This window comes from Sinocyclocheilus grahami, unplaced genomic scaffold, assembly GCF_001515645.1.
Source record: "Sinocyclocheilus grahami isolate Dianchi unplaced genomic scaffold, SAMN03320097.WGS_v1.1 scaffold1569.1, whole genome shotgun sequence".
NCBI lineage: Eukaryota > Metazoa > Chordata > Actinopteri > Cypriniformes > Cyprinidae > Sinocyclocheilus > Sinocyclocheilus grahami.
This window is the reverse complement of record NW_015506748.1, coordinates 157356-169293: the sequence shown is the minus strand read 5'-3', so window position 1 is coordinate 169293 and position 11938 is coordinate 157356. Positions and strand designations below refer to the sequence as shown.

At 36.5% G+C, this 11938-nt stretch overlaps 1 protein-coding gene across 1 annotated transcript in view; it reads right to left on the bottom strand.

Annotated features, from left to right (window-relative positions):
* Nucleotides 1-8222, bottom strand: part of LOC107571244 (hydroxysteroid dehydrogenase-like protein 2) — a 10765-nt gene extending 2543 nt beyond the window's left edge. Inside the window, exons 1-9 of the mRNA XM_016257561.1 lie at nucleotides 7984-8222; nucleotides 7049-7212; nucleotides 5351-5449; nucleotides 5149-5263; nucleotides 4883-4986; nucleotides 4660-4758; nucleotides 1660-1854; nucleotides 1359-1430; nucleotides 1146-1286 (exon numbers count right to left, since the gene is read on the bottom strand). Coding sequence (XP_016113047.1) covers nucleotides 1146-1286; nucleotides 1359-1430; nucleotides 1660-1854; nucleotides 4660-4758; nucleotides 4883-4986; nucleotides 5149-5263; nucleotides 5351-5449; nucleotides 7049-7212; nucleotides 7984-8000 — 1006 coding nt within the window. The 5' untranslated portion in view covers nucleotides 8001-8222. The remainder of the gene's footprint in view (nucleotides 1-1145; nucleotides 1287-1358; nucleotides 1431-1659; nucleotides 1855-4659; nucleotides 4759-4882; nucleotides 4987-5148; nucleotides 5264-5350; nucleotides 5450-7048; nucleotides 7213-7983) is intronic.
* Nucleotides 8223-11938: the final 3716 nt, after the last annotated feature.

The window sequence follows — 11938 nt, the reverse complement described above, 5'->3', positions numbered from 1 at the left end:
CAGAGGCCATTTTTTTTTTTGAATAGATGTCAATAGAGGAGAGGCTTCACTACGCTGAATAAACAGCTTTTTAGAGGAAACGGCTCATCATTTAATGAATCGACAGCCTATCTGCTAATCTTCAACATGTTCAAGTCAAGTGGCTTGTAAGTCGGCAATGACTTTCCCATAATTTTGACTCATGATTTTTGCTGTCATAATAAGTCAGGAATAACTCATAATTTTGATATTTCTTCCCATAATTATGACAATATCTCAATTTTTATTTACATCACATTTTGGATTTTTTTTGTTGTTGTTGTCATAATTCAGACTTATGTCACAATGACTTTTTATTTCATAATGACTATCTCATAATTTTGACTTTTTGTCATAATCATGAGATTCAAATTCATAAGCTTGTAATTTTTCATCTCAAAATTCACTTCATAATATGACCTCGTGAGTTTTTGTGATTCAGATTTGTCATAATTATGATTTACCAAAGCGTGTTTTTTTTCCTAATGAGGCATAAACGGGCTTCCATACCCTATTGTTTATTATTCGCAGTGATTTAGCTAGCAGACACTGACTGAAAGCCATGAAACTTTAAAGAGGAAACGGCTCATCATTTAATGAATCGACAGCCTATCTGCTAATCTTCAACATGTTCAAGTCAAGTGGCTTGTAAGTCGGCAATGACTTTCCCATAATTTTGACTCATGATTTTTGCTGTCATAATAAGTCAGGAATAACTCATAATTTTGATATTTATTCCCATAATTATGACAATATCTCAATTTTTATTTACATCACATTTTGGATTTTTTTTTGTTGTTGTTGTCATAATTCAGACTTATGTCACAATGACTTTTTATTTCATAATGACTATCTCATAATTTTGACTTTTTGTCATAATCATGAGATTCAAAGTCATAAGCTTGTAATTTTTCATCTCAAAATTCACTTCATAATATGACCTCGTGAGTTTTTGTGATTCAGATTTGTCATAATTATGATTTACCAAAGCGTGTTTTTTTCCCTAATGAGGCATAAACGGGCTTCCATACCCTATTGTTTATTATTCGCAGTGTTTTAGCTAGCAGACACTGACTGAAAGCCATGAAACTTTATCTCAAATGTTTTAAATATGAGATCATAACTACCTGATAAATCGAATCTGTACACTGCTTCTGTGGTTTTCACTATATCTGGACTGAGAATTCCTCGGATTATGTTGAACATGTCAGAAATCGGTCCCGTGGCGGCAGAATCTGCTTTTCCACTTTTGAAAGCTGGAGTGGCACCTGAAGAGAGAGAGTCAATCAATAAGAAGAACAAAATTAGATGAAATGTGCTGGTTATGCCTCATAACTCGCCATGCTCCTCCATTTGCTTGGCCAGATCCTCTGGCTCTTGATCCAAGAAAAAGTCAGGAAGCAACGGATGACCTAAAAAAAAATTAAGACATGTTTTATGTGCTGTGTCGGCATTCATAGTTTCCTGTAATATGTCAGAAATGTCATGTTATTGTATACAGGGTCTAACAATACTTAGAAGTGCTGTGAAATGGCCTAACTTTTATACAAATCACATTACTGATATTCATAATGATTGAATAGGAAAATGCATTTCTTACTTTACCACATTAACATGAAATATTAATATTGCATAACCAACCTGGCTCAACAGCATACACATCAAATTCCTTAACACCCTCCTTTTTGAGAATGTCCTCATCAATGACAAACTGTCCCGTGAAGCTGGTGGGTTTTTTCAAGATAGCGTAGGCTGCATCAGCCACGATCTCCACCTTCCTGCACTGTTTACCAATCTCAGAACCACCCAACATGTCCATGGCTGCCGTCTGGATGGCTGAGGGTAGATGATGCACCAAGAGTAATTCAGTTATCATTGTTAAGTTTGATTAATATTCAATTCCACTTCGTTTTCACAGCATGTTTCACAATACATACTGTTCTAAAGCTCTGAATATCAATAAAAGGTTCAGCATACAAATCTGAATGGCACGTCAGACTTTACAGAACATCCTTTCAGTTTCCTGTTGTTCATTTGCATACAGTTCCACAAATACACTCATTTACATTTATGCATTTGGCAGACACTTTTACCCAAAGTGAAATTTGCATTCAAGGTATATAATTACATTATATCGCTTCTAGCTTTCCCTGAGAATCGAACCCATGACCTTGGTACTGCTAGCGACATGCTCTATACGGTTTGAGATACAGGAAAGTTACACTCAATCTCTGTAAGACACAAATCATCATGGCTGAAACACTGTCATGTGGATTTAGCCTAGACGATAATAACAAACCATGGGTAATGTATATTAAAGCAACTTTTTCTGTGTTCAAAATTGTAAAAAAAATTTATATAAAGAGCAAGTACATCATGAACTCATCTTCCAAACCGCGTTTTTGTCTTATTCCGAATCGCTACGGTACACTTATAATAAGTGCTTATATTTGGACTATTGTAGGCTGGTCGGGTCGTCACCGCTGCGGAGGAACACACACCTGCGTGAATCGCCAGAGACATAAACTGGAGAAGTAGCACAAGTTGGAATGCTCTTCTGTGCAGTTCTGTTTATTACCCGCTAGAGCACCAAAAGTTACATAGTACTGCTTTAAATGGATATTTAAAAAAAAAAGATCTAACTATTTTTAAAGTAATTTTGGAATGTGGAGCATACTATACTTTAATTATGTTAACATAAGCAGTGAAAAAGTGAAAATTATTTTTGACAAGAAAAAAGAAACGTGGGATGGGCAGTGTTTCACTGATGCTATTATAGTTTCTGTAAATATTTGGAATTAGATTGAATTTTTACATATCTGTTTTCACTTTAAGTTACAGTAAATTTGTTGAGTTTTTGTCATTTTTATTAATTTCTTTTTCTTTTCCATTGTTAAACTAAACTAAAATGATTAATGTTATATTTACTTTATTTCAGTTAACATAAATGTGACCCTGGAGCACAAAAGCAGTCTTAAGTCGCTGGGATCATATTTGTAGCAATAGCCAAAAATACATTGTATGGGTCAAAATTATCGATTTTTCTTTTATGGCAAAAATCCTTAGGATATTAAGTAAAGACCATGTTCCATGAAGATATTTTGTAAATTTCCTACCGTAAATATATCAACTTAATTATTGATTAGTAATATGCATTGCTCAGAACTTCATTTGGACAACTTTAAAGGCGATTTTCTCAATATTTAGATTTTTTTTTGCACGCTCAGATTCCAGATTTTCAAATAGTGATATCTCGGCCAAATATTGTCCCATCCTAACAAACCATATATCAATGGAAATCTTATTTATTAAGATGATGTATAAATCTCAATTTTAAAAAAATGACCCTTATGACTGGTTTTGTGGTCCATGGTCACATATTTAGTTTGAAATAATGATTTTTTAAAGATTTAGTTAATGATAATAACCCTAGGGATGATTTTTTTCCTTTTAGAATTGATTTAATTGTAAAAGTGGCCGTTTCATTTCCCTATAATTTCAGTGGAATGCCAGTGTTCTGCTCACTCTTTTCCATGCAGCTACAATGAGTGGTTACTGGAGCTTTCAAGCTTTAAAAAAAAAGACACAAAATATAATAACAGTATTATAAAAATGACTGCATGACATGCGAGAATAACTCTCTTTGGTTCTTCAGAAGCTCTATATATGTGCATTGATCAGTGTTTATATAAAAGCGGTTTATTAAATAAAATAATTGCGTCTCTTCAGAAGACTTGGATTAAACTGCTCAATTGATCTGAATTACTTTTTTTTAGTAAAGACCATGTTCCATGAAGATATTTTGTAAATTTCCTACCGTAAATATATCAACTTAATTATTGATTAGTAATATGCATTGCTCAGAACTTCATTTGGACAACTTTAAAGGCGATTTTCTTTTGCACGCTCAGATTCCAGATTTTCAAATAGTGATATCTCGCCCAAATGTTGTCCTATCCTAACAAACCATATATCAATGGAAAGCTTATTTATTAAGCTTTAAGATGATGTATAAATCTCAATTTCAAAAAAATGACCCTTATGACTGGTTTTGTGGTCCATGGTCACATATTTAGTTTGAAATAATGATTAGTTTGAAAAAGTGGCCGTTTCATTTCCCTATAATTTCAGTGGAATGCCAGTGTTCTGCTCACACTTTTCCATGCAGCTACAATGAGTGGTTACTGGAGCTTTCAAGCTTTAAAAAGACACAAAATATAATAACAGTATTATAAAAATGACTGCTTGACATGCGAGAATAACTCTCTTTGGTTCTTCAGAAGCTCTATATATGTGCATTGATCAGTGTTTATATAAAAGCGGTTTATTAAATAAAATAATTGCGTCTCTTCAGAAGACTTGGATTAAACTGCTCGATTGATCTGAATTACTTTTTTTTTATGTCTTTAGGAAACTTTTGAAGCATCAAAGTTTTGTTGGAATAGACTTTCGTTGGAGGGACAGAAACCTCTAAGGTTTCATTAAAAACCTTTTTTTTGGTGAACTATCCCTTCAATATTCAACTAAGGCTTTCCGTTGTAGGAGTTCTGTAGATATATATTACAGAATCAGTAATATCTACTCGTGCATTAATGATCTCTGAATTGAATTATTTAATGACTGATGTAGGAAAGCCATTACCTGTCTTTGGCCATAAGGCATTAACGGCAATAGATCCCTTAAACTCTTCGGCCATTCCAAGTACACACATGGACATGCCATACTTTGCCATGGTGTACGCTACACAGACACAGCGGAAAACAAGATCAGTGTCATTATTTGTAACTATTATCAAATAAATGTTCAGTGGGAGTCTGAAACCAAAGGCCTAGAGCACTGAATGTGAGAATGCTCTTGCGCTCACCCGTGTGGTTTTTGAACCAGCTGGGATTGAGGTTTAGAGGTGGGCTGAGGTTAAGAATGTGAGGGTTCTTGCTCTTCAGAAGATGTGGAATGCACAGTTTAGACCTGTAATGAAAACAGCGGCCACAGTTAGAAGAGTTCATGCGGGTTCAAAACAAGTTAATCTCTCCTGACAATATCTGTGGCAAGCCTTTGATTAACACAGAAAATAATTCTGTCGTTTATCGTGATCGTCAGTCAGTCTCAAACAATAACACTTTTACTCACGTCAGGTACGTTCCCCTGAGATTGATGCCTAGCATAAGGTCGACTTTCTTCATTGGAGTTTCCAGAGTTCCTGTTAAATTGATGGCACTAGCATTGTTGACCAATATGTCAATCCCTGTCAACAGCACCACAGAAGACAAAGGACAAATTATAACCCACCTGAGTGCTAAGAATATGAGACATTTGAAATGCTGTAACTCACCTCCAAATTTCTCCACGGCTTGTTCCACGGCTTGATTGATCTGCTTCTCATCACGGACGTCTACGATGCACGGCAATGCCTTCCCTCCAGCAGCTTCAACTATCAAACAGACATTATATGATCACAGACTTATCACATGAAATTATTTATGAAATATTTAGCATTGCATCACTTGCTCACCAGTGGACCCTCTGCAGTGAATGGGTGCCGCCAGAATGGGAGTTTCAACACTTGATAAAAAGTACAGTAATCCACACCACTCCAGTTTATCAGTTAATGTCTTGTGAAGCCAAAAGCTGCTTGTTTGTAAGAAACAAATCCATCATTAAGCTGTTTTAACTTGGCCAAAATATGAGTCTATAATCTATAACGCTTGTCCAGTGAAATGGTTCATCCCCTCTGGTCCTCTCACATCAAAATCCACAAACATATTTGTTTATAAAACCTTTTGCCTATTTTCACTTGTAAACAGTGCTTGATCTGTGCATATTTCTCTTCTGAATCAGAAGAGACGATTTTTTCACTGGAGGAAGAAATGTTATGAATAGAGGATTTTAGTTGGAAGCAACGGTTTGAAATGCCTTAATGATGGTGGATTTGTTTATTATAAACACAGCTTTTCATTTCACAAGACGTTTGCTGATGGACTGGAGTGGTGTGGATTATTGTGATGTTTTTAATCAGCTGTTTGGACTCATTCTGACGGCACCCATTCACTGCAGAGCATCCACTGGTGATGCAAGTGCTATATTTCTCCAAATCTGTTCACATAAAAAAAGAAAACTCATCTACATCCTGTATGGCCCTGTGGGTGAGTAAATTTGCAGCAAATTTTCATTTTAGGATGAACTATTCCTTTAAAATATAAAAGTTATATTTTTATATTATATTTGTATATTGATCAAATAAGCCTTGGTGAGCGTAAGACACTTCTTTCAACATTTGTATCCATCCTAAACTTTTAAATAGTAGTGTAGGTTCTGCATATTCATGCTGTGAAAGTGTTTTATTGAAACTCTTTTAACTGACTGCCATGAAACCAGTCTGAGATGACCTTTGCTTTGTGACATGGAGCATGATCATGATAGAAGTAGCTATTAGAAGTAGAGTACTGTATGTTGTGTCCAAGAGGTGATGCACATTGCACATGGTCAACAACAGTGCTTTACTAGGCTGCGGCATTCAAGTGATGACTGGTTGGTATTAACAGCCCATTAATCAAAGCCACAATCATCGACATGAAGTCCAGGCAGTGGTGTAATGGTGTCAGAAATATAAGCAACACCATGGATTACATGGCCTCATGACAACAATCCAAGTGGGTGACAGTGTCAGGAACATTATCTTGGCATACTTTAGGCCTGGTAATACCGATCAATTTTCACATCGCTGCTATAACCTGTAATGATATCCATATAAACAACAATAAATACATTGCATGGAAGACAACATGACCAAATCATCTGCAATGCATTCACTGCTGGTGGCTCTCACTCATCAGGATTATGTGTAATGCAGAAATATACTGTGAATTAGGCTATTAAACACTGTTTTTAAGAACTAAATCTCAGAGATGTGCTAAAAAGTTAAATACAGTTATAGCTATGGAGAAAATGAATGGGATATGGACTCCTGGATGTTCCTCTATGTAATGTTTGTGTATAAATATGTGTAAGAGTAACTGAGTCCTGCGCTCACTCTCTGCAGCAGCTGTGTAGATGGTACCCGGCAGTTTGGGGTGAGGATCAGCAGTTTTGGCAGCAATGACCACATTGGCACCGTCCCGCGCTGCTTTGAGCGCAATGGCCTTGCCAATACCTCGACTCGCTCCGGTAATGAAGATAGTACATCCTCCAAGCTTCCTAAAATGAATGCATATGAATCATATAACATCAACATCATCTCATCAAATTGTAATTAATGCACTATTCAAACAACGACGGCCAGGCAAAATATAACTAGTCAGAGACAGATATATCTGTGGATACAGTCAGACCTAAAGTCACGTGACTGCTCGAGTCAAATTCCACAATTTTACCTGCCATTTGTATTGAGGTTTAGGGATTTTCTATTTTAAAGTTATTTTGCATAATTGTGTCCCTACTTTTTGTCAGCAATGTCTCTCCATAATTCATCCACAGGCTCTTGTGTGTGTGTGTGTGTGTGTGTGTGTGTGTGTGTAAATATATATATATGATGTTTGCACTTTTGTAGTCCATTTTGTTCTATGTTTTACAAACAAGCACTGCTGTATATAACAATGTTAATCGTATGGTTGTTTGTCATTCCTTGATACCTGCGCATGGGAAATTAGGGTAAAGGTCAAATTATTAAAAATAATATAAACATACTATAAACATACTATTATAACGGAAAATAGGTTTCGATAATCTTCTAAAATGCCAAATCAGTTTTAACAGATTGCAGTTAAATTAGTTATGTAGGCTGGAATATTTTGACAACACAGAGCCCTCTTAGGTCATTCACGAGTCATCACACAGCTGAAATCACGCGTGAATGAGTTCATACTTATAAAACAAGTATTTTAATACTAGTCAACAACAACTTGGTTTATTAAAGTGCTATAATGTAGCGTTAAATCGCACGGGCTAACAAGCACGAGACAAACTCACCCCGTGTTCTGCAGCATTGTGGCTCCTGCAATACTGTGTCTGATCTGGGGACGGAATGAGCTACAGGAGAAATGCGTGTAACATTAAACTGAACACGTGTTGTGCAAACCAAGGAGCTCCAGATGAAAACGAAGGCTGTGAATTTGCCCTTTACTCCAGTAACAGATTCCACCGCGCCATCATTCCCTCTTCTGCCGGTAGAGCCGTGAACGCTCCTGTTTTTAAAGGAACATTCCACTATTTAGAACTTCCGGATAAAGATAAGCCAGCTCATAAGCTTCCGGTGAAGCTCATTTTATATATCTGCTTTAGGTAGAGACTCTCACAGAAACCTCTCCTGCCTCATTCTTATCAGAAACTGAGAAACTAAATAACTGCAACACCATAAATAATGATAGCGGAATTAACATACTGTGTTATGTTATTAAAGAACATATAAATTCCTATGCAGAGTCTGGTAATCCCAGAAAAGTAGGCTACCCAGACACATAACTGTACATTTAAATGCTGACAAATAAACACTATCGTATCTGTTTAGGCAGTTAGTCTAATCTCTTAAATGGCATCGTAATGGTATTCTCGATAATCAATATCTTACCTTCATAGCCATGAATACATTTTTTAAATCTTATACAATTTTAAAGCCTTTATTATTTCTCATCAGTAAAATTTCACTTTATTGAAGGTTCACTTTTCAGTCATGTTTTAGGCTTCTCCTTATTTTAATATCTTAGACATCCATCAATTAGTGATGAAAACAATTGCCGTGCTGGTGGAAACAACACGAGACTGTGAAGAGCGGCTCGACGGTGTTTAGTGTCCCGCAGCAGCAGCAGCAGCGAGCGTGCAGTCAGCGCAGCTGAAGAGTTCTGCGTTCAAATGGGTTCAAATGCACGCAATAGGCTTAAGCTTGCCGCAAAGTTTCGTTAAGTAGTCATTTAAAGCTTTCTATAGATATATTTATCGTGTCTGTGAGGCGTGTATTCGCTGAGTTTCGGTCCATTTTTGTGAAGCGCTCCTGTTCAAGACCGAAACGGCAGTATAAAAGCACAACGTTTTGTTGATATTGTGAGTGCACACAAAAAAATAGACACTTTGCAGTTCCGAATCGTGTATTACTCTTTATGAGCAAAAATGACACATAGGCTATTTAAAGTTGTTTCCACTGAAAAAAATGCAAGTGATCTCGCTGGCGACTTCATGTCCTTCAAAGCGCGCTTTAGCGTCCACTCTCCGCACAAACTATTGGATATGCGTCTAACAGCGAACATTTATCTAGGTTTAACGTTTAAACATTGTTATTTGAACTGTTTTATATCTATAGGTTTTATTTTAGGCAAGTCGTGATGATTTGAGAAGGTTAAACTGATCAAACATGCTATGGTAGATGACCTATAACAGGCTATGATCAGCTCACTGTCTGTCTGTCAGAAATCATAGCACGTCAGCTGTCTTAACCGCGGCTTGTGTACTGCATCATCACTGTGTCTGTCACGCGACTCTGTTCCCCTTTTGGGCTTGAACTGATGGTAAAACTAACGACATTATTAACTGTCTTGATATTTACTTTGAAAGCTGAGGCTCGCGATTATGGTAAGGGGCGTTACATTTCCGACGAGTGCTTGCGGTGTTCGGCCAATCACAATGCACTGGGTCAGCTGGCCAATCAGAGCAGACTGCGCTTGTCGGAAGGAGGGACTTTGTAGAAAACGAAGTGTTTGAGAGAGGCGGGGCATAGAGGACCTACAATAATGCACAGTATTTGAAAAATAATGTGTTTTTTGAACATTAAAGCATGTCAACATATTCTGTTACACCAAATACACCAAATAATGATCTTTAAAATAGCATCATATGACCCCTTTAATGCACAGCTCTATTTTGACGTAGGCTGGTCAGATGATTCATTCCGTTGCCACTGGCAATCATGATTTAACGGATTCACTTGCTTAAATTTAACATTCGTGTTTGTCATTCCTGAAACGGTATATGTGGACATTTGGTTCTCTTAGACAAACATGGATTATGTAGAGAAACCGAGCAAAAGGCGCATATGCACGATTACTTCCTGGTTTTAGATAAGCCAGCTCAGTCATTTCCGGTTAACTGTACTGTGCCTTAAGGGAGCGCCCGTTGCTCAGTTTCTCTACATAATCCATTCACAATTTGGAGAAAAGTTTTGTTTGTCTAAGAGAACCAAATGTCCACATATACTGTTTCAGGAATGACAAACACGAATGTTAAATTTAGGCTAGTGAATCCGTTAAATCATGATTGACAGCAACGGAATGAATCATCTGATCAGCCGAAGTCAAAATAGAGCTCTGCATTAAGTGATTGAGACTAAATTCAGACTAACAAAACTACAGCAGCAACAATCTGCGTTGGATAAAACTCAAGCGATGTAGTTAAATTATTAAATCTAAACATTTCAAAATATTGAAAGCACTATTTAATTATTATACTTATTTAATTTGTATTAAACTATGTAGGTATTTAAATAATTCAGCATTATATGCTGTTGTCTGGCCTTATTTATTTATTTTTTTAAATGACAAGTGACTTCTTGCACTTTATGTTCAGTGCGATAAAGTACTAAAATGTGTTGTAATATTTATTTTATTATAAATCAAAAAGCAAGACATGAAAAAAACAGGGAGTTGAAATGGCAGCTGCAGCCAATTCGTTTTTTATTAAGTTAATTTAGGAAAACGTTTGGAGCATTTTTTGTTCGTTAAATAAGTTTTAGTTTTTTAAAGTAACGATCAAGCGGCCAGCGGCAGACAGTGAGCTGATCATAGCCTGTTACCATAGCATGTTTGATCAGTTTAACCTTCTCAAATCATCACGACTTGCCTAAAATAAAACCTATAGATATAAAACAGTTCAAATAACAATGTTTAAACGTTAAACCTAGATAAATGTGCGCTGTTAGACGCATATCCAATAGTTTGTGCAGAGAGTGGAAGCTAAAGCGCGCTTTGAAGGACATGAAGTCGCCAGCGAGATCACTTGCATTTTTTTCAGTGGAAACAACTTTAAATAGCCTATGTGTCATTTTTGCTCATAAAGAGTAATACACGATTCGGAACTGCAAAGTGTCTATTTTTTTGTGTGCACTCACAATATCAACAAAACGTTGTGCTTTTATACTGCCGTTTCGGTCTTGAACAGGAGCGCTTCACAAAAATGGACCGAAACTCAGCGAATACACGCCTCACTGACACGATAAATATATCTATAGAAAGCTTTAAATGACTACTTAACAAAACTTTGCTGCAAGCTTAAGCCTATTGCGTGCATTTGAACCCATTTGACCGCAGAACTCTTCAGCTGCGCTGACTGCACGCTCGCTGCTGCTGCTGCTGCGGGACACTAAACACCGTCGAGCCGCTCTTCACAGTCTCGTGTTGTTTCCACCAGCACGGCAATTGTTTTCATCACTAATTGATGGATGTCTAAGATATTAAAATAAGGAGAAGCCTAAAACATGACTGAAAAGTGAACCTTCAATAAAGTGAAATTTTACTGATGAGAAATAATAAAGGCTTTAAAATTGTATAAGATTTAAAAAATGTATTCATGGCTATGAAGGTAAGATATTGATTATCGAGAATACCATTACGATGCCATTTAAGAGATTAGACTAACTGCCTAAACAGATACGATAGTGTTTATTTGTCAGCATTTAAATGTACAGTTATGTGTCTGGGTAGCCTACTTTTCTGGGATTACCAGACTCTGCATAGGAATTTATATGTTCTTTAATAACATAACACAGTATGTTAATTCCGCTATCATTATTTATGGTGTTGCAGTTATTTAGTTTCTCAGTTTCTGATAAGAATGAGGCAGGAGAGGTTTCTGTGAGAGTCTCTACCTAAAGCAGATATATAAAATGAGCTTCACCGGAAGCTTATGAGCTGGCTTATCTTTATCCGGAAGTTCTAAATAG